This window comes from Podarcis melisellensis (assembly GCF_964234715.1).
Source record: "Podarcis melisellensis genome assembly, chromosome: 4".
NCBI lineage: Eukaryota > Metazoa > Chordata > Lepidosauria > Squamata > Lacertidae > Podarcis > Podarcis melisellensis.
The window spans coordinates 99,882,509-99,906,135 of NC_138531.1; the positions used below are offsets into that span (position 1 = coordinate 99,882,509).

General features: G+C 48.5%; 1 protein-coding gene across 5 annotated transcripts in view; it reads right to left on the minus strand.

Annotated features, from left to right (window-relative positions):
• Positions 1–23,627, minus strand: part of PDE2A (phosphodiesterase 2A) — a 367,056-nt gene that overhangs the window by 65,746 nt on the left and 277,683 nt on the right. For all 5 annotated transcript variants that reach the window (XM_081909635.1, XM_081909636.1, XM_081909637.1 and 2 more), the window contains one exon: positions 17,474–17,562. In XM_081909635.1, the coding sequence (XP_081765761.1) occupies positions 17,474–17,562 (89 nt within the window). The remainder of the gene's footprint in view (positions 1–17,473; positions 17,563–23,627) is intronic.

Consider the following 23,627-nt stretch of genomic DNA (forward strand, 5'->3'; position numbering starts at 1 on the left):
CCTGAGCCAAGGAGATAAGTAACTGTACATCCCTGTATAGTTGTTGTTTATTATTATTATTATTATTATTATTATTATTATTATTATTATTATAAAAACGTATTTTGGAAGCTGCTCAGAGTGGCTGGCGCAACACAGTAAGATGGGTGGGGTATGATGATGATGATAGAATAGGACCACCCCATTTTCACCGGAGAAATGTTGGAGGTTATGGTTTTAGATGTATTTGTAAGCTGCTTTGCAGAGAAGTGCATTTGAGGAAGAGACGGGTTAAATGTATCAAATAAATAAACAGATAGATAAATATGGCCAGGCAGGGCTGGATTGAGGTTTGATGAGGGCCTCAGCCTCAAACAAGGTAATGGGGCCCTTTATATGTCCAGCTGTCCTTTGTCAACGACAAATGGTCGCTGGTTTCTTTTGTGTTGAATATATGCTATATGGTAATTTATGGACCCAATAGGTACCGGTATTTAAAGCCATTTGCACATAACAAAATATGTATTTTATCAAAGTAATTGTTGAACTGAAATACAATTAAGAAGAAGTATATTAATAGTGAAATACAATTAAGAAGAAGTATATTAACAGTGAAATAATTATTAAGCTCTAACTTAAAATGATTTTTTATTCATAACAAACTTAATAATGCAAACACATTGGCATTTGGCAACAACAAAAGTTCCTTGAGAAACACAGTTTACCAAGACTCATAGCCTCGTCTCTAGAAAATTGCTATAACATGAAATAATGATAGGTGTAAATATATGATGCAAACTACTAATAATGATAAATAGCAGAATGTAGGCACCCTATATATAGAAATGAGCAAACCAGTGATATTTGAGGGAGCAGGCTAGCAGGCGGGGCCCATGACTTACATTGTAGTAGCCTACACAACACAGAACACGGTTGCTGTGTGTAGGTTTTATTTTATTTGTTTTTTTTTATCTTATATTTTGGAAATGTACACTCAGTTTTCTTTTCTTTAAATTTTTTGGGGCCCCCAAGAGAGTGGAGCCCTAAGCTATAGCTTGCTTAGCTTATATGTAAATCCGGCACTGTGGCCAGGAGGACAAGAGCTGATGGCCTTCCTTGGCCATCTGGACAGGAAAAGGATTTTTGCCGAATGCTGGGAGGGTGGGGACCAGCCAGGTGACTTTGTAGGAACGTGGCTCCCGGCTCTCAGCCCATCCCTGTGACTGATGGCCCCTCAAGGGCACAGCGCACCTCGAGATAGGCTCTGCTTAATGGGCTTCCTTTCCTGGCTGTGTGAGAATAATGATGTTCTGATGGATGTCTCAGGTGCTGACATCAGTCACTGCCAGTGGCTATGGGTCCCTGCTTAATGGCCTGGAGAGTCATGAACTCATCTCTCCTCCAGGCCTGCTGAAGCTCTCCATCACAGACAAATGGCAAAACACCGGTTTGATGGCTCTCGGTGTCAGCCTCTCTGTTTATGCTGAGATGATCTTATTGCCTCGTTGTTTTTTTTAAAAAGTGACAGCAACCCCTCTGCCTTCACGCAGAGCAAGGTTGGGAGGCTTTTGGAAAAGCTTCAATAGCTATGTCGTACCTCTGCTGTCAGGGACGCGGGTGGCGCTGTGGGTTAAACCACAGAGCCTAGGACTTGCCGATCAGAAGGTTGGCGGTTCGAATGTGACGGGGTGAGCTCCCGTTGCTCGGTCCCTGCTCCTGCCAACCTAGCAGTTTGAAAGCACGTCAAAGTGCAAGTAGATAAATAGGTACCACTCCGGCGGGAAGGTAAACGGCGTTTCCGTGTGCTTCTCTGGTTCGCCAGAAGTGGCTTAGTCATGCTGGCCACATGACCTGGAAAACCTGTCCGCGGACAAACACCGGCTCCCTCGGCCAATAAAGCGAGATGATCACCACAACCCCAGAGTTGTCCACAACTGGACTTAACTGTCAGAGGTACAATTACCTTTTTACCTCTGCTGTCAAATGTTGGGTGATGGTTGCTGCGGTACATAAGAACAAAAGAAAAGCCTGCTGGATCAGGCCAATAGCCCTCCCTAGTCCAGCATCCTGTTCTCACAGGGGCCGGCCAGATGCCTCTGGGAAACCCAAAAGCAGGATTCGAACACAAGAGCACTCCCCTTGTGGTTTCCAGCAACTGGTTTTCAGAAGCATTGCTGCCTCCAATGGCTATTAGCCATCGATAGCCCTCTCCATGAATTTATCTAATCCTCTTTTAAAACCATCCACATTGCTGGCCATCCCTGTCTCCTGTGGAAGTGAGTCCCACAGGTTAACTACAACAAGGCTGGCCTAGACAGGACCAGCTTCCTGGCTGCAAGTTTTCAGATTATTTCACTGCAAAGAGGGTTTCATCTGGAGTATTCCGAAGACCTCACCTGCAGTGGCGTAGCGTGGGTTGTCAGCACCCGGGGCAAGGCAAGTAATTTGTGCCCCCTAACCCGTGGATTTGCGCCTCCTAACCCGTGGTTTTGCGCCCCTAACCCTAACCCCCAGATGTTGGGCCCGGTGCGGCCAGCCCCCCCTGCACCCCCCACGCTACGCCACTGCTCACCTGCTGAAAGACTGAAACTCTCTGCAACCCTTTTTGAATAACAAGAATGGGTGTATTTCTAAAAACCAAGATCATCTGGTGTGCTCTGGAGGATCAAGCAATTGAAATGCAAATAAAAGAAACCCGAAATGCATTTTTTAAGGGAAAAGGAACCCCACGACATAGGAGTCCATTGTTTGAACATGCAGGGACCTGATGAATGAGATCTGGCTGTTTGTGTTTGGCAGCTGGGGATTTTGCTTCTCCTTCATAGAAGAGTGAATCTAAGTATGCACAAAAGTACATAAAAAACCCAGGAACTGCAGCATAGATTTCCCCTTGGAGAGGAGAAGGAGCCCACCTTCTTCCTGTGCCTTGAATTCCAATGGCAGACATACTAACCGAACACTGATTCAGTTTACTGCCCAGCCCTCTTCACACGCTGCCTCCTTTTAAAAAGAATAAGAATTTTAAAAGCACAGCATGTACACTTGATTCAGGTTTGTTCCTCCTTGGGGAAGGGGGAGGGAATAGGTTTTGCAAAAGTTTGAAAAACAGCTCCAGGGGAAGTGGCTGTGGCAACATAGGGAGGTAACAAATCAGCACTGTGCACGGCCAGATTCAGCTGTGAGCCGGCCAATCAGGGCTGTGGCCAGCCAGCTTCAGCTGCCAACAGGAGGAATAGGTCACCTCTTCCCTTTCTTCAGCAGTCATGAAATTAAAAGACACCTGCTTCTTGGGAGAAAAGCAATGACAAGCCTAGACAGCATCTGAAAAAGCAGAGACATCACCTTGCCAACAAAGGCCCATATAGTTAAAGCTATGGTTTTCCCAGTAGTGATGTATGGAAGTGAGAGCTGGACCACAAAGAAGGCTGATCGCCAAAGAATTGATGCTTTTGAATTATGGTGCTGGAGAAGACTCTTGAGAGTCCCATGGACTGCAGAAGATCAAACTGATCCATTCTTAAGGAAATCACCCCTGAGTGCTCCCTGGAAGGACAATTCCTCAAGCTGAGGCTCCAAGACTTTGGCCACCTCATGAGAAGAGAAGACTCCCTGGAAAAGACCCTGATGTTGGGAAAGATGGAGGGCACAAGAAGAAGGGGACGACAGAGGACGAGATGGTGGGACAGTGTTCTTGAAGCTACCAGCATGAGTTTGACCAAACTGCGAGAGGCAGTGGAAGACAGGAGTGCCTGGCGTGCTCTGGTCCAGGGGGTCACGAAGAGTCGGACACGACTAAACGACTAAACAACAACAAGCCCTTCCTTCCTTCCAAACCATTTCATAGAAGGTTGAACATCTGAACAAAACTAACACAACAGATGCACCACTCAAATTATATATGTCTGGATGCACCCATGAATTTTGAGATCTGGTGCCTATTCTGGTGCCCGTACTTTCAAGTTTGCTGATGGCACCAACTTGTTCAGGATAGTGAAAGCAAAGAGGGCTTGCAGAACCTCTCCAAACTGAGTGGATAGGTAGTAAAACAGCAAATGCAAATCAATGTCAGCTGGTGCAAATTTATGCATATTAGGGCAAAAAACAACAACCCCAAAATCTTAGTTTCACCTCTGTACTCCTGGCGTCTGAACTGGCAGCGACAGACTAGGACTGAGACCTTGGGGTCAATGAAATGATTGGCGCAGCATGGAGCAGCTGTGAAAAAGGCAAATTACATGCTAGGGGCCATTAGGAAAGGAACTGGAAATAAAACTGCCAATATCATAATGCTGTTACAGTGAATAAAATTAAGCACTGTGTGGGAAAAAGCAGATGGAGAGCAGCTTTTCTCTTCCACATAATATTAGAACTCTGGGACAGACATCCAATGAACCTGAATGTTCACATAGTATCTTCACATAGCACAGAGTTTAACTATGGAACTCACTCCCACAGGAAGCAGTGATGGCACCTATTAGGGTGGCTTTAACAGAGGATTAAGCATACTAATGGAGGAGGCTGGAAACTGCAAGGAAGGAAGGCTGTTGTGCCCGAATCCTGCTTGGGTGCTTCCCACAATGGGCATCTGGTTGGTCACTGTGAGATCAGGATACAGTGGTAAAGGTAAAGGGACCCCTGACCATTAGGTCCAGTCGCGGACGACTCTGGGGTTGCGGAGCTCATCTCGCTTTATTGGCTGAGGGAGCCGGCGTACAGCTTCCGGGTCATGTGGCCAGCATAACTAAGCCACTTCTGGCGAACCAGAGCAGGGCACCGAAACACCGTTTCCCTTCCCGCCGGAGGGGTACCTATTATCTCCTTTCACTTTGACGTGCTTTCGAACTGCTAGGTGGGCAGGAGCAGGGACCGAGCAACAGGAGCTCACCCCGTCACGGGGATTCGAACCTCCGACCTTCTGATCGGCAAGTCCTAGGCTCTGTGGTTTAACCCATAGCGCCACCTGTGGCCCCGATACAGTACTGGCCTGATCCAGTAGGCTCTTCTTATGTTCTTGTGTCAGTGACCGGGAGGGACATCGGTCCAGGATAGGATAGGGTGGTGGTGGAACCTGTAGCCCTCCAGAATTGCTGTTGCACTCAGGTCCTGAGAGTGGTCTTGCCAGAAGAGACATCTGATTGCCCACTGTGGGAACAGGATGCTGGGCCTTTAGGGCTCATCCGGAGTTGCTTTTGTGCTGCATTTCTGGGCACACCCCCATGCTCTAAAGATCCCTTTCCAAGCACACACACACCCACTTCACTTTCCCCACAGAAATCTCCTATATGCCACTGAATAATAATGATTTATTTATACCCCACCCATCAGGCTGGGTTTCCCCAGCCACTCTGTGCGGCTTCCAACAGAATATTAAAATACAATAACCTATGAAACATTAAAAGCTTCCTAAACAGGGCTGCTTTCAGATGTCTTCTAAAAGTCACATAGTTGCTTATTTCCTTGATATCTGATGGGAGGGCAGGGGCCACCACTGAGAAGGCCCTCTGCCTGGTTCCCTGTAACCTGGCTTCTCACAGTGAGGGAATTGTCAGAAGGACCTCAGCACTGGACCTCAGTATCCGGGTAGAATAATGGGGGTGGAGATGCTCCTTCAGTGCTGTAACTCCCTGATGGTTTGACTTCACCCCCAAAGGAACACTCCTCCATTGGGATGATGCCCTCAGTGCAATCCACTGGGCACCCCCTTGCGTTCTCAGGGGCCGGGTTGTGGTGCCTTGGCTGGACAGCTGCTGAGCTACTTCAGCACCCTGGTGATGCTGGACAGCTCCCTGGCCTTGCCGATCAGAAACCAAGCCCCACTGCGGAGGACGGGGCAGAAAGTTAGAGACAACTGCAAGTCCATTCTGAGCCTCCCTCCCTTGACGTTCAGGAGCTGGAAGCTCCCGAATTTCCATGATCCTAGGGCTGGTTTTTCACGCTGCCGATCAAAAGACATGTTCTGGCTGTCTCTGGCGGCTCTTGTGCTTGAATCCTGCTTGATGGCTTCCCAAAAGGGGCATCTGGTTGGCCTGTGTGAGAACAGGAAGCTGGACTAGATGGGTCTCCTTTGGCCAGATCCAGCAGGCTGTTCTTAATGCACTTATTTGGAGAGCACCAGGTTGGCAAAAACTGATTTTTAGCATGTTATTAATCTCTCCCTCTCCCTCTCTTTCCCACAGGCCATTTACTCATCCCAGCCAATTAATCATCTGCCTGTCAAACAGCATCTGCCACAAATCCCAGCCACGCAGGACATCCAAAGTGGCCATATTGGGCCCACAGACCGAGGCAGACCAACTGTCGTCATTCCGCAGCGCTGAGAGCCTCCTGTCTTCTTAGGCACAGGTCTCTGGGCACAGATGGTTGCAAACCGAGAAACAAGACTTTTAAAGAAGTTTACATTTCTGTCTCAGATCGAAGGATCGTTATTCCCTGCCCCCGCCATGAAAAACAACCGCTCAGAGTCGTGACTGATGTGGATCTGAGAAGGAAACCAAGTGACAACTCAGCCTATATGTTTTCCATATGATGAAGTGGCTCACAATAGCCCCTTATCTTTTCCACCAACAGCCGGAGAGGAGGAAATCGATTCCTTGCTGCATTAACAGAAGAAGAGCCATCTGGATGATTGCAATGGCCCACCTAGTCCAGCACCCTGTTTCCACAAGGGCCAACCAGATGCCCGTTATCCTGCAAGCAGGATTCGAACACAACACCCCTCTCCCCTCCTGTGGTTTCCAGCAAGTGAGATTCAAAGCATTGCTGCCTTTGAACATGGAGGCAGAGCAGAGCCCTTGTGGCTCATGGCCCTCGATAGACCTCTTGCGCTCAGTGCTTGGCTGCTCCTTCTGGGGGAGAAGAAAGCCCTCCGCAGTGACCAAGTCAACCAGAAGCTGAAATTCAGGCTGGCCAGGCCAGCGCCATGATCGAGGGCACCAACTCTCCTTTTTTAGATTTTTATTTATTAACTTTTCACAAACAAAAGACAATTAATCAAACATTTCCCAGTAAACATTCACTTTGAAAAGTCGAGTTCCTTCCCCCCCTTCCACGTTTTCTCATGGTTAACTTTTGCTGCAGTGTATCAAAATGAATCTATAACTTCTTTTCTCAGCTTTATTGCAAAAGAACTTTAACTGCTGAACTTACTCCAAACCTGCTAGCATGCCAACATGTTTACAATATTTTTTTAAAAAAATAACCTACAAACATTTCCAGTCCTCCTTGAAATCTATTTCATTTTGCTCTCTGATTTTGCAAGTTAAACTTGCTAATTCTGCATATTCCATCAGTTTCAAATGCCAATAAGGGGTGCCAACTCCTAGGGGCACAGGTCCCTTTGTCACCCCCACCCCCGAACAAGGCCAGATTTAGGTTTGATGAGGCCCTAAACTATGGTAATGGGGCCCTTTATATGTCCAGCTGTCCTTTGTCAACAACAAATTGACGCTGCTTTTTGGGTTAAATATATGCTATATGGTAATTGATGGACCGAAAGGTCGGCGGTTCGAATCCTCATGATGGGGTGAGCTCCCATTGCTCGGTCCCTGCTCCTGCCAACCTAGCAGTTCAAAAGCACGTCAAAGTGCAAGTAGATAAATAGGTACCGTTCCAGAAGTGGCTTAGTCATGCTGGCCACATGACCCGGAAAAACTGTCTGCGGACAAACGCCAGCTCCCTCGGCCTATAGAGCGAGATGAGCACCGCAATCCCAGAGTTGTCTGTGACTGGACTTAACAGTCACAGGGTCCCTTTACCCCTTTACCTTTACCTTTAATAGGTATCTAAAGCCATTCCCACATGCAGAATGTAGGCACCCTATATATAGAAATGAGGAAACCAGCGAGTGTTAGGCTAGCTGATATCTCTCTGGAGAGGGGCAGGAGTTACCGTATGTGGGGGCAGGGAGAGGATCCCATCTCAGGGCCCGGCAAATTCCTTGACAAGGAGCTGAGCTCAACAGATTCCCAGATCTCATTTGGTTTTTCTGGCCGTCAATGGATCTGCAGCGAGACAGTCTCAAACAAACGCCCAAAGCATCCCACTGCTATGGAGGACCTGCAGTTCCTAAATGCTCCTTTGTCGAAAGATCTGAAACCTTTCAAGCAGCAATTGCAAACTCCGGGAGTCCCGGGGAGCTGGGTTAAATGTGCAAACCCGCCGTGCTAATGAAATATTCCCAAAGCACCGTGGCGGCTTGCAAATCACACCTTTTGCAGAGAACGGAGAAACAGCAACCTTAAAAAAAAAAGAAAGGTTGCAATTAAGAGATTAGAGAAAGCGGTTTGTTCCATTTTTCTTCCCTGCCAGTTTGTTTTTTCACTGCTCCATCTCAGCAAAGTTGCGGAAGGGGGGGGCTGGCATTTAACTACAAATGGCATTGGATGAGCGCAGAGCAAACTCTCTTGAACCTGAGCTGTGTCACCAGCTTCGCCAGTTTTTGATTGGGTGATGATGGGAAAACTTTTTTTTTTTTAAATGATGTTATCAGTTTTTCGGGAGGTGGGCAGGAGTCTGTCTGGCTGATGCCCTAAACCCCTTGCCATTCCTGGAGTCTTGTACCCAGGGAGGGTTAGACTCTAAGAGAAGATACTAGACTGGTGACGGGGGGCGGCCGCCGAGACCATATAACACCGGTCCTGAAAGACCTACATTGGCTCCCAGTATGTTTCCAAGCACAATTCAAAGTGTCAGTGCTGACCTTTAAAGCCTGAAACGGCCGCGGCCCAGCAGACTTGAAGGAGCTTTTCCACCCCCATCGTTCTGCCGGACACAGAGGTCCAGCTCCAAGGGCCTTCTGGCAGTTCCCTCACTGCAAGAAGTGAGGCTACAGGGAACCAGGCAGAGGGCCTTCTCGGTGGTGACGCCAGCCCTGTGGAACGCCCTCCCATCAGATGTCAAGGAAATAATCAACAATCGGACGTTTAGAAGACATCTGAAGGCAGCCCTCTTTAATGACTGTTTTAAAGTACAGTGGTACCTCGGGTTAAGAACTTAATTCGTTCTGGAGTTCCGTTCTTAACCTGAAACTGTTCTTAACCTGAGGTACCGCTTTAGCTAATGGGGCCTCCTGCTGCCACTGTGCCACCACCATGTGATTTCTGTTCTCATCCTGAAGCAAAGTTCTTAACCCGAGGTACTATACTTAACCCAAGGTACTATACTTAGGTTGCATACACGTGCAAATAAGGAGCACGTATCCTAAAGGCACCACTGAAGGAAGATGAACCCTGATGAAGGGCCTGGGAACCCTGGATTCTCTCACTGCTCAAAGGTTAGGGTAGTGTAAAACACTACTATAGGGTTTTCCTGTTTTGCTAGAGTTCCAATTGACTACACTAAATTAGCACACAAATCTCATCTGGAGTCACCATCTAAAATTAATATCTAGTTAGAGAGATAGGACTGACTTCCGTTCTCACACTTCCCAAGCCTGGAAAGTAAACACAGACATGTGATGTAACAATCACACATCCATCAACGGAGGAGTGAAATGCTAACAAGGGGAGCGCAAGGGTCATCTAGCCCTAAACCCCTGCAACACAGGAAGCATCCCTGACAGATGGCTGTCCAACCTTGGCTTAAAGCCTTCTAGGTTGATACTCGTCACTTCCTCCAGTGGGAGTGAGTTCCACAGTTCAATTCTGTGCGGACGGACCTTTTCCTGCCCGTCTGCTTCTGCCAGGCAGGATGGCACCCCCAGGATTTTTCCGGGAGATGAAAGCAAAGCCTACACTGCAGGAGCCCACAAAGTGTGTTTCGAAGGTGACAAAATAAACCCGCGGCCAACAACCTTGAGGGCACCGAAGGAAGGCGCACGTGTGATACAGAGGCATGGATCTGGCTGTCTTCCTTTTCATGTCAGTCTCCATTTCCAATTTATCTCCAGTTCCGTTTGATGTGTTTCGTGGATGCAATTAACAGCGGCTCGCCACGCAGCTAAACGAGATGAAATATGCCTTGCTGGCAAAGGCGGGGTTGGCATGAATCATCTCCGTCGGTTTTTAAAAGAATGCAAATCATAAACACACACACACACCCTTTGAAAGTTGAACAAAAATGATCGCGCTGTATTTTTGCGTTTTCTCGCCTCCTGGGGTAGCACTGCCATCCCACACACTTTGAAAAAAATCCAAAATCAGATGCGTGTTGGATTGCCTGCCCATTGTACTTCACTGCCTACATGCCTGCCCCCTGTGTGTCAATCTAAAGCGCAACATGCTTTTCTTGACAGCGCTTCAGAGACAGGTTTTCCTCCGCCCCTCCCTCTCTGCAAAAGCGACAGAAACAAATCAAATCTCTCCCCCTCTCTCTCGGTCTCTAATTTGTTGCTATTATTATTCCCAATATGCGCTTATTGCCGTGCTGCACAGAAATGGGCCCTGCCGTTTGGCGGAGGGGTAATTCGCCGCTTTCCTGATCGCCCACGGCGAGCAGCGATTACCCCCCAAGCGAGCGAGGAGTGGGGCCTCCCTGCTGTCCCTGCCCCTCTCCTTTTATTCGGAGAGTTTAGTGGTGGCCTTAACCTCTTTATAACACAGGGAAGGGGGAGGAGAGTGGCGCAAGCCCCATTCTGGCCCTTTTGATCCCTGGGGAAAGATCACCCCTGCCATTACAGGACTTGGTGGCTGTGAGCCATTGACACCATTGGACTTTTTAAAGCTTGGCTGCATCTTTTGGTCCAGGTTTTATTTTGCAGGGTGATGGGGAGGCGACAAAGACACCCCACGAAATTGGGAGGCAGTCAAACCTCAGGGTTTCGGAGATTTGGCTGGCCTTAGACAAGAGGTCTGAGGGCATTTATTTTTTCCTATTTTTTAAAAAATTTGACTTTTAAAGAAATGGGTGGGCAGTTGGTTGTCTGAATCCCAGGGAAGTTTGCATGCACTTTGCACACATGGTATTATCTCTCCCTTCCCAAGGGGAAAGGCTGTAGTTCAGTGTCAGAGCAGCTGACACTGAAGGTCCCAGCTTCAGTCCCAAATGACTTTTCTATGTAGGGCTGAGAAAGTTCTCAGTCTGAAACCCTGAATGCATTTAGGCAGGAAGAACCAGCTGCACAAATATAGGATAGGGGACACCTGGATTAGTAGCAGTACATGTGGAAAGGTTCTAGGGGTCTTGGTAGACCACAAGCTGAACACGAGTCCACAGTGTGATGCAGCAGCAAAAAAGGCTAATGCTATTCTAGGCTGCATCAACTGGAGTCTAGTGTCCAGATCAAAGGAAGGAATAGTCCCACTCTATCTATTCTGCGTTGGTCAGAGCACACCTGGAGTCCTGTGTCCAGTTCTGGGTGCCATAATTTAAGAAGGATGTTGATAAGCTGGAAGGTGGTAGGCAGAGGAGGGCGACCAAGATGATCAGGGGTCTGGAAACCAAGCCTGATGAGGAACGGTTGAAAGAGCTGGGTATGTTTAGCCTGGAAAAGAGGAGGCTGAGAGGAGATATGACAGCCATCTTCAAATATCTGAAGGCCTGTCACATGGAAGAGGGAACAAGCTTGTTTTATCCTGCTCTGGAAGGTAGGACTCGAACTCATGGCTTCTAGTTACAAGAAAGGAGATTCCGACTAAACATCAGGAAGAGCTTTCTGACAGCAAGAATTGTTTAGCAGTGGAACAGTCTCCTTTGGAAGTTGGTGGACTCTTGTTCCTTGGAGACTTCTAAGCAGTGGCGTAGCGTGGGTTGTCAGCACCCGGGGCAAGGCAAGTAATTTGCGCCCCCTAACCTGCCGCCGCTGCCAGCTTCTTCTTGCTGCTGCCTGGTCTGGTCTGGTGTGGTTCTCTCCCGTGCTCAGCGCTGTGCTGGGCGGCCGCTGCACTGTCCCTCCCCCAGATAGTCCCTCGCTCTCTCTCCGCACCGCACGCCTGGCACCAACCCCCTCCACAGTGGGCGGCGACCCGGCGGCTCGGCTCGGATTTGCACAACCAGCACTGCAGTGAGAGAGAGTGAGTGAGCCAGGTAGGGGCAGAGAGCTGCAAGTGCGAGCGCCCCCCCAGATGTTGCGCCCGGTGCGGCCGGGCCCCCCCTGCACCCCCCACGCTACGCCACTGCTTCTAAGCAGAGGTTGGATGGCCACCTGTCACTGATGCTTTAGCTGAGATTCCTGCATTGCAGGGGGTTGGACTAGATGACACTTGTGGTCCCTTCCAACTCTGTGATTCTATGAGAGCTTCTGCCAGTCAGTGTAGACAATACTGAGCTAGGTGGACCAAAGGTCTGACTCACAGAGGGCAGCTCCCTATGGCAGAGAAGAGGCCATGGCTGGATGAGATAGCATCCACCTTGCAGGCAGATAGTCTCAGGTCTGGCCTGCAATGGCAACTCCAGGCAGGGTGGAAAGGCCCTCAAAGCCTGCACAGATGCTGCCGGTCAGAGCAGGCAGTTCTGAACTAAGTGGTCTAAAGGTTTGATTTAGTACAATGCAGTTTCCTGATTAACGTCTTTTGCAAAAGAAGCCGTCCCTGAAACGAGGGGAGCAGTTTCATCCAGGTGCCAAGAAAGGGTGAAGAAGGGAGCTCCTCTCCACCCCCCACCCCCCGCAGCCTCATTTGCTATCTCCAGAAAAAAGTGCTAAAAGGCCCTATGAACAAACAGACCTTAAAATGAATAGCAGGCCATAAACCTCCGGCAGCTCCCGTGTGTGCAAGGCTATAAAAGCACAAGAAGTGTCCTGATAAGCAAACATTTGCCACCGGAATAGTGGCCGTGCAACTGAAGGACTGTTAAAATCACTCCTGCAGCTGCACCCCAGCTGCAATGTCTCCGTCAAGGGATGGCCGTTCACCATTCCTTTAAGAGCAATTCATTAGCCAGCTAAGTTCTTTGCTCCCGTTTGGGCTGGCGGCCCTGGAATCCCAACCTGCGATGGAGAGATGGTGCCGCTTGATCAAGGTGCCAGGGCAACTGTCAGGCTTTTATAAGGCCAGTGAGATTCAGGTGGGCTCCTTCCACCATCTGACCCCTCCGAAGCTGGTGGTTGCAGTACCACCTGCCAGCCACATGCAGCGGTGGCGCTGCAGCATAGCCAACATTCATATTCCCTGATCCTGCCAGGCAGTGTGTGGTTATAGAAATCGGTTTGCTCTGCTTATCATTCAGTTCTTCCCCAAGCAGGGAGTTTCTGCTTGCCCAGCCAAGGAGGCTCTGGGACCCTCATGACCACGGGCAGCTAGAAGCAATCTGACTTAGCTGGACTGCAGATTTTAACCTACATTGCAGGGGGTTGGGCTGGATGACCCGTGGGACCCCTTCCAAATCTACAGTTCTGTGATTCTAACATAAGACGCCCTCAAGTCTTAGGAAACCAAGCCTTATGAGGGAACCTTGCCGACCCCTGCTCTAAGTTGAGCGCTGCTTGTCTGTTTATACGGTCGATTTGCAACTTGCCTGGGCCTTACATCCTCGAACCACCCCCTTGGAACCGCCCCATCCGAGCAACCTCACCTTTCTTAACCTGCCGCCCTGGAAAGGTCTTCCACAATTTGCAAGGCAGAGAGCTTTTAAGTTCTCCGCCTTGCTTAAGAGGCTCTGGAAGGCTCTCACAACATCTCACAGGACCAGCCGAGATCTCATGGGATTCGCTGGATGTTTTTAAGCAGAGGTTGGATGGCCACCTGTCACGGGTGCCTCAGCAGAGATCCCTGCATTGCAGGGGGTAGGACTGGATGACCCTCGGGGGTCCCTTTGCAACTCTACAATTCTATAATTCTACGATCTCACGAGAGCCTCGCAGAGCCCAGTGTGCCAGTCCGAGAGCTGCAAAGGAGCTGGGTGTGAGCAGGCTGACTCCTGGCCGACGGAGGCCATCTTATCCTCTGAGGCAGCGGCGCAATATCCACAGAAAACGATTTGTCTGCCTGCCGCTGACTTGTTTGCAGTAGATAACAGCCAGGGGCTGTAAACAGCCTGGGGAGGGCATTAATCTGCCGCTGGCAACTGGCACCTCTCCCAGACTGGCTGTCGGGTTGCAGCCGAGTAGCCGCAAGTGCATCAAAAAGGGCTGGCGCTAAGGAGGGAGAAGCAGAGCAGCTGCCTCTGGTCATTGAGGAGCTGTGGTTCATGCAGCGCTACGGGATGCTGGCGCTGATGGGAATTATAGCGCAAAGCATCTGGAGGGTGCCAGGCTGGGAAAGCGTTCTCTAAACCTCCTCGGGGAGATTTCAGCTCTTAGATTTCTCCTTTCTGTCCTAGTCCCGCAGTCATTGCAATAGAGCAGGGCAGCTGAGCGGGCATTAGCGGCATATGTAGTTTAATGAGCGAAACAGAATAAAAGATTTTGAGTCATGGGTGTGTGGAGAGTATGGTCTTTTGGTTGCTATTTTGCTAATGCTGTTAATTATTGTTTCATCGATCGTAAATGCCGTCTTGATTTGTTAATCATATAACAAGACTTTTGCTTTAATTGCGACATTTAGCTCATTTTTTGGTTGTTGCTTTCTTTGCAGTATTAATTATTCTATATGATTTGTGGCGTACTTGTGATGCCCTATTATGTTCTACCTGTTATTTCTCATAGAATCACAAGAGTTGGAAGGAAATCTGAGGACCATCTAATCCAATTCCCTGCAGTGCAGGAATATGTCATAATCACACTCTAACCAACTACCGTAAGTTATTATAAGGTGCTTTGGGAATCATTTGAATGAAAAGCAGCATAGAAATATAATCGATTGATCGATCGATCGATCGATCGATCCATCCATCCATCCATCCATCAATCCATCAATTCCTCTTGCTTTCTGGTCTCAGTGGTGGTGTAATAGTTAAAAGTGTCAGTCTAGGGCCTGGGAGACCAGGGTTCAAATCTCCACTCGGTTGCTTAAATCTCACTGGGTGACCTTAGGTCACAGTGGCTGCCTCTCAGCTTAGCCTACCTCGCAGGGTTGTTGTGAGGGGGAAACGGGGAACATGAAAACTGTGCATGCCCCCTTGAGCTCCTTGGAGGAAAGGTAAAGGTAAAGGACCCCTGACAGTTAAGTCCAGTTGTGAACAACTCTGGGGTTGCGTCACTCATCTCTCTGTACTGGCCGAGAGAGCTGATGTTTGTACACAGACATTTTTTCTGGGTCATGTGGCCAGCATGACGAACCCGCTTCTGGTGAACCAGAGCAGTGCACGGAAATGCCGTTTACCTTCCTGCCGGAGCGGTACCTATTTATCTACTTGCACTTTGTGCTTTTGAACTGCTAGGTTGTCAGGAGCAGGGACCGAGAAACGGGAGCTCACTCTGTTGCGGGGATTCAAACTGCTGACCTTCTGATCGGCAAGCCCAAGAGGCTCAGTGGTTTAGACCACAGCGCCACCCGCGTCCCTTGGAGGAAAGCTAGGGTATTAGTAAAATAAGTAAATGAAATCAATAGCTACCTGAGAAGGCTGCCCTTGACCTGCAGTGGCTTTGACCAAGAAGACTGCATATTGTACTTGGGTTGAACAGACCCTTGGCCTGTTCTTGACAGGCTTTAGTGAAGGGTTATAAAACTTCATATCTTGTATCCACACAGCGAGAGTGCCTTTATGGGCATCTCTCTATCTCTGTGAGGTCACTGAAGTGGATGCACTTTATAGGTCCAGATGGGACCAGGAGAACATGCTGCAGTCGAGTGAATCGTAACTCAGATAACAAGTTATTTTTGCAGAGGGAGAGCCATCGCCTTCGCCATAACTGGTTTGTTGATGGTGGCAAGTTGATTTGCAAGTGATCGACCGGCAGCCGCAGATAAAGCAGGGCAATTTGGAATCATTATGGGCAGTTTTGCATCCTTTCCTCTTTCCAGCAGAAACACAAAGCCTCTTATTTTTAATAAAAATAATAAAAACCCTCAATAACATCTGGACAAAAACAGATTTAACAGTTACAGCGGAGGAGCAGGTTTGGAACCACCACTTCCTTAATTGCACATGCATTTTTTTTCCCTCACCAGGGTCAAGCTAAAAATAAACAGGTTCTTCAAATTGCTGCAAAACCCAGCTGTGAAGGACCCCAATTGACTAGCACCTGTGACGTCACACAAACACCTGCACCGTGTTCGGCTATTGTACATTCTCCAGTCAATATGGGGAATTCTCTCTGCTCTGTATGCATAGCCTTCAAGGAAAATGCTCTTTCCCTGTCCTGGAGTTCAGAGGAGTGTAGTCTGTGGCACCCACCCCGCAATCCCAATCTGTAAAAATAAAGTAAAGGTAAAGGTAAAGGTACCCCTGCCCGTACGGGCCAGTCTTGACAGACTCTGGGGTTGTGCGCCCATCTCACTTAAGAGGCCAGGGGCCAGCGCTGTCCGGAGACACTTCCGGGTCAGGTGGCCAGCGTGACGAAGCTGCTCTGGTGAGCCAGAGCCGCACACGGAAACGCCGTTTACCTTCCCGCTGGTAAGCGGTCCCTATTTATCTACTTGCACCCGGAGGTGCTTTCGAACTGCTAGGTTGGCAGGCGCTGGGACCGAGCAGCGGGAGCACACCCCGCCGCAGGGATTCGAACCGCCGACCTTTCGATCGGCAAGTCCTAGGCACTGAGGCTTTAACCCACAGCGCCACCTGCGTCCTTGTAAAAATAAAGTAAAAATAAACAAATAAAAGGGACAATCAGAAACCACCACCAAGCATTAGCTGTTGTGAATTTGACTGACACGGCTGTGGCTGAGTGAGCTTGTGAAAAGCGAAAGGCTTTGTGAAAGGAAATTTGAGAGTGATCAGACCGGCATGTTCACGTTAAGACCGAGAGGAAAGAAGGCAGCAAATGGGCTGAAGTTGGTGGGGATTTTTTTTTTTTTGTATTAGAGTGCAATCATAGAATCATAGAATTGTAGAGTTGGAAGGGTCCCACAGGTCATCTAGTCCAACCCCTGCAATGCAGGAATCTCAACACGCTGTCCCCCTCCACTTAGAAACCATACCAGAGCCAGCTTAAAGGTAAAAGGTAAAGGGACCCCTGGCTGTTAGGTCCAGTCGCGGACGACTCTGGGGTTGCGGCGCTCATCTCACTTTATTGGCCGAGGGAGCCGGCATACAGCTTCCGGGTCATGTGGCCAGCAGGACTAAGCCGCTTCTGGCGAACCAGAGCAGCGCACGTAAACGCCGTTTCCCTTCCTGCTGGAGCGGTACCTATTTATCTACTTGCACTTTGACGTGCTTTCGAACTGCTAGGTGGGCAGGAGCAGGGACCGAGCAACGGGAGCTCACCCCGTTGCAGGGATTCGAACCGCCGACCTTCTGATCGGCAAGTCCTTGGCTTTGTGGTTTAACCCAACAGAGCCAACTTAGCTTTGCCAATATGCTAGCAGTTTCATTGCTGCACCGCTAGGACTATATTTGTAGTATATTAAAAGATGGGAAAATAATGAGAACGTTACACCCGATACGATCTCTTTCTTGACTAATAAAATCAGCATCACATTCTCCGCTATAGCACAACTCTTGCGGAAGATGGTAACGCTGGTGTTACACTGCGATCTCTTTATATGAAATCCACCCCCCACATAGAGATGATATAGCTTACCCAAGCTTTCCCTCCTGTGGCAACTCATGTGGTGGGTCGTTGCATGTCAGCCGGGTTTCCCCATCCAGGAGGTAGACATACACTCTTTCCTGAGGGTTAAAGAGCACAGATTGTTATGCTGTGTTAAGCCATTGCAGAATAAGTCACAGCGACTATCAATTAGCTACTGGGCTAAGTTCATGTTGCTGGTTTGCGTGAATAAAGCCCAGTACAGCTTGGCACCAGGACATCAGAAGAGCCCTATCTTCCTATATACATAAAAACATAAGGTTGTCGTCACGCAGCACCCAATGGAGGATTTGCAGTGCCTCCTCCGAATCCTAGATCCACATGAAGCTCAGGCACCCGAAAAAGGAGCTGGCTGCTTTTCCCAAGATTTAACAGCGCTGCTTCTGGCTCCAATTAACTCTGATTTGGACATCCGCATGAGCCTATTAAGTGTGTCAGGGAGGCTGGCAAAGGCGCCCAGGAGACGCCAGGCCATTAGCGCCGAGAGAAGAGGGGGATTGTGGAGGGCAGGCGACAGGCCACAGTACTGAAGCGCTGTTGGCACAGCTTTCCGGAATAAAAACCCAACTTCCTGTGTGCCTCCACCCCACCCCATGCCCCAGATAGCCAGCGTCTTGCAACCTCCCGGAACAGATTAATACTATTTTGCTGCTAATTGTCTCCCAATGTCTTCACCACTGAGGAGCCTCACAATTAAATCCTCTTCAGGGGGGCTTAGCTGAATGGGCTGGTGTGGCTGTTCTCTCGACAGACTGGCTGTTCTTACCTCCCTCTCTTCTTATTCAATTGCATTGTTTTCCACTGCAGATGAAAATCATTTTCCCCAAAACAAATTTGGGAATTGCCGGGGGTTGGACTGGATGACACTTGAGGTAATAAGAATAAGAATATTTATACCCCGCACATCTGGCTGGGTTTTGCCAGCTACTCCGGGCGGCTCCCAATGGAACACTAAAAACGGAACAAAACTTCAAACATTAAAAGCTTCCCTAAACCGAGGTCCCTTCCAATTGCACAATTCTAAAATCCTAATGGTCCAGGGCATGCATAGGCAAACTTGGCCCTCCAGATGTTTTGGGACTACAACTCCCATGATTTCTAGCTAACAGGACCAGAGGTCAGGGATGATGGGAATTGTAGTCCCAAAACATCTGAAGAGCTGAGTTTGCCTATGCCTGGTCCAGGGTGTGGCCAGAAGATGCTGGGCGCCCCAGACGCAATGCCATCTCTGTGACATACAATTGAAGAATTTTAAAATTGAATGGGACCCCATGGGACCATCTAGTCCAACCCGCTGCAATGCAAGGATCTCAGCTAAAGTACCCACGGCAACCTCTGCTTAAAAACCTCCAAAGAAATGGAGTCCACAACCTGTTCCACTTTGAAATAGCTCTTGCTGTCAGTAAGTTCTTCCCGCCACAGTGGTACCTATTTATCTACTTGCACTGGCGTGTTTCTGAACCGCTAGGTTGGTAGGAGCTGGGACGGAGCAACAGGGGCTCAGCCCGTCGCAGGGATTCAAAGCGCCGACCTTCCGATTGGCAAGCCCAAAGCCCTGTGGTTTAACCCACAGCGCCACCAACTTAGATGGCTTTAAAAGAAGATTGTTACTGAGACTTCCGGGTCGGCGCCATCGCCGAATGGCGGGCTCCCTCCGAGCTCCGGAGGGAGCCTGCTCGGCAGGGGCTGGGTCCTACCGCACCGGCGATGCGGGGACCCTTAAAAACCACGGCCACGGAGGCCGTGGACATGGAGACTCGGCTGGCACCGTCAGCGCCCTCTCGATTCGTGAAGGAGCCTTTTTAAAGGCTACGGATCGGGTGCCGGGGAGGAGCGTGGTGCTTTGAGTCCTCTGCTATCCCTGCCGAGCGCAGCCGCATGCCATCCGGCGGAGAGCGCTGACTTCTTCTATTGAAAATTTGGACCCAAAAGAAGAACCCGTGAGTAATTGGAATATGGACTAAAAAGAGGGATAAATTTTTAGAATTTGGAGCGAACGGGGGAGGTGGAAAAAAGGAAGTCAGCCCCCCCCCCAATTGTAGAAGAGCCAAAACAAAGGACTGGATAACTAAGATCGAGAAGAACCTTATCTTGCCGAACTAGCAACTTCGCGAGGGAAATTTATAAGATTGAGCTGGAGGAGAAAAGTGGAATTTGTATTAAAAAGTAACCCCCCCGGAATCCCTGGAGCGATTCGTGAAAATGCCTGGAGAAGAACAACGGAGGTTTTGACAGCTGTCAAAGAGCTGTCAAAACGGAAGAATGAAATTGAGACTTTGTTATGAGGACTTTGCCGGCTACATTTGTTATAAATTGGAGATAAATTGTTTCAAATAAGGATTTATAAGTTATTTGGACTGGCGGATGTGATCTGGAAGGGAACTTTGTTATTGTAATCCACCTAGAGGAGCTGAGGGACATTGCATGTGTTTTCGACGGGAAACTTGAACAGTTGGATAGAACTTTTAATCTCCTGGGAAACTGCAGAAATGGAACATTATTTTGTCTACAGAGGCCTACACTTTACTGGAAACAATGGATTAATCTGTTGAAAAATGAAAGGAACATGATGTAATGTTTTGCTCCTGAATAACAAGCCTCTGTAGAGACACTAGAAGCCTTTGGAAAAAGAACATTTCTGTGAGGGAACAGGGAAGTAAAAAGGAGGAGAGTGATTGACAAGAACAAGGAAACAACAAGAACTGGACAGAATTGGAGTGGGAACATTTGGGATATCCAGACTTGACAAGCTTATGGATATAAAATTGGAGTTTATACTCCTGGATATAAAAATCTGGATAGAAGAAATGGGCCCCCTTTGATAGACTCCTTCTATGATTGGACATCTGTAATTTTAAAAATGCCAGAAGTTTCCAGAAGAGACCGGTAAAGAACCAGAGGGATGTGGGTTTAGTGAAAGGTGGGTTCATCAGGAAGACACTAGAAGTGGAGGGATAGGGGGAACGCAACAGGGAAAGAGGGGAGGGAAATTTGGAATCCAAAGGTTGTAAAATTATTGTTTGTTTTTATTCTATTTTCATCTGTATTATATTTGAAAGGGGGGAACTCGTGGAAGGGAATAGGTCGACCTTAGGGGATGGAAATTTGGATAAATTGAGTTATTGATGATGAGTGTATTTTGGGAATAAGAATTTGTTGAATATTATTGCTTTTTTGGAAGATTTGGAACACAAGAGGGGGTGGGGAGGGGAAGTCCTGGATATTGGAAAAAGTTTATGAATTGGATTTTATTTGTTTTAATTTGGAAAACCTTAATAAAAATTATTAAAAAATAAAAAAATAAAAGAAGATTGTTACTGTTACCCCTGGACAGTTAAGTCCAGTCAAAGGCGATCATGGGGTTGTGGTGCTCATCTTGTTTTCAGGCCAAGGGAGCCGGTGTTTTTCTGCAGACAGCTTTCTGGGTCAGGTGGGCAGCAGGACTAAACCGCTTCTGGCGCAACGGGACACCGTGATGGAAGCCAGAGCTCATGGAAACACCATTTACCTTCTCACCACAGTGGTACCTGTTTATCTACTTGCACTGGTGTGCTTTCAAACTGCTAGGTTGGCATTAGCTGGGACTGAGCAATGGGAGCTCACCCCGACGCGGGGATTCAAACCGCCAACCTTCCAATCGGCGAGCCCAAGAGGCTCAATGGTTTAGACCACAGCGCCACCCGCATCCCTTGTGTATGCCCATGGGTGATGCACATCGCTGCACCATAGCTGTGGGCAGATGGGGTCCCCAACCCCAGAACTCCAGGCCTGCCACAGACAACGAGGCAGAGAGGCATGCTGAAGTCAGTAAGCACAATTCATGCCAGTCGAGTGGGACGCGGAGCCATTATCTTTAGCTAATATCGGAAATAATGCAGTCGCCGCTGAGTGATTTGGCGTCCTGGTGCCACAGAAACACGCCCTCTGTTTTGTTCCGCCTCAGCTGTTCCCGATCTCTGAGGCCCTGTTTTGTCTAAATCACCCCTTCCAGACAAATGAAGGGTTCAGGAGTCTCCCTCCAGGCAGAGCAGTGCCTGCAAATTGCTCGCTCTCCATCCGTAATTGCTCGCTCTCCATCCGTAATAGTAACGTTCGTAATGAAGCTGTGCTTAATTTGGCCACGGAGACGGGCACTTTGCGACAGGGGAGCAGCGAAGCCGAGTGTTGGAGGCTGGGTGGGAAGGAGGCAGCGGACGTGACGCTGCCACGCTGGGGGTAGAGGGAGGTGGAGATTGCTCAGGATCGAACCATCAGGACCTTGGTCCATCTAGCTTAATACTGTCTACACGGACTGGCAGCAGCTCTCTGGGATTTCAGGCAGGGCTCTCTCCCAGCCCAACCGGCATAAGCCCCATGGGACTGAGCAGAAATAAACACCATCTATTTATTTATCCTATCTGTATAACACTTTTCAGGCAAACATGCATTGCTGTTGTTTAGTCGTTTAGTGGTGTCTGCCTCTTCGTGACCCCCTGGACCAGAGCACGCCAGGCACTCCTGTCTTCCACTGCCTCCCACAGTTTGGTCAAACTCATGCTGGTAGCTTCAAGAACACTGTCCAACCATCTCGTCCTCTGTCGTCCCCTTCTCCTTGTGCCCTCCATCTTTTCCAACATCAGACATCAGGGTCTTTTCTAGGGAGTCTTCTCTTCTCATAAGGTGGCCAAAGTCTTGGAGCCTCAGCTTCAGGATCTGTCCTTCCAGTGAGCACTCAGGGCTGATTTCCTTCAGAATGGATCAGTTTGACCTTCTTGCAGTCCACGGGACCCTCAAGAGTCTCCTCCAGCACCAGAATTCAAAAGCATCAATTCTTCGGCGATCAGCCTACTTTAGGGTCCAGCTCTCACTTCCATACATCACTACTGGGAAAACCAGAGCTTTAATTATACGGACCTTTGTTGGCAAGGTGATGTCTCTGCTTTTTAAGATGCTGTCTAGGTTTGTCATTGCTTTTTCCCCAAGAAGCAGGCGTCTTTTAATTTCGTGACTGCCTACAAAGTGGTTTATGGCAACAAGTAAAACATTCCAGAATATATTTTTTTTAATGCAGTTACGGCTACCACCTCATGCCGTCCTAGAATTGTAGAATCAGGAGGGACCTCCAAGGGGCATCTAGTCCAACCCCGCTGCAATGCAGGAATCACAGATAGAAAATCCCTGACAGATGGCCAGCCAGCCTCTGCTTTAAAACCTTCAATGAAGGAGAGTCCACCACCTTCCAAGGAAGACTGTTCCACTGTTGGACAGCTCTTACCCTCAGAAAGTCCTTCAAATGCTTAGTCCGAATCTCCTTAAAGCCATGGGTTCGAGTCCTACCCTCCAGAGCAGGAGTAAGCAAGCTTGCTACTGTATCATATATCCTCTTTCCCAGGCTAAACATACCCAGTTCCTTCAACCGTTCCTCATCAGGCTTGGTTTTTCCAGACCCCTGATCTTCTTGGTCGCCCTTTTCTGCACACCTTCCAGCTTGTCAGCATCCTTCTTAAATTGTGGCACCCAGAACTGGACACAGGACTCCAGGTAATCTTATTGTATTAACCACCTTGGTGAATTTTATGGATCTCACACCATGTTGCAATCTTCAAAAAGCAGCACAGCTGTCTTTTTAAACTAATAAATGGCCTAAGCAGGAACCCAGGTCCTTTGAGAGTAGGGACAACATTCTTCTTGCAGTTTTGTGTGACACACAGACATTGACTGTTCCTGGAGCATCACCAGAGTGCAAAGCAGTGTCTCTGGGCTTTGTGATTTGTGTCAGTGAAAATAATAGCACAAATGTCCCTTTTCTGAAAGGCCTTTACTTTGATAGATGAACTTTGCAGCGTATGCCTTAAAAACAACTGCGGTTTGTTTCAGATGGTTTCCCCCCACGATTTTTTAAATGTTTCATGTATCGATTGGCAATTGCCACGAGAGCCTTTCTTTTCACTGTCTTGCAACTGAAGTATTGCAACGAAAGGGGAAAAGCTAAATAAGGCTAAAAGGATTCTTCAACACCTGCTGGATAGACCAGGCGGAGCAACAGAGAAGAAATGTGTTATTAAAAAGAAGATCTCTCCAAATTTCTCTAGCAAGTGAGCCATGCTGCACTCTGGGAACAAGTTTTGATCTTTTTGCTTTAGATTTCTGGGGGGTGAGATGGGGG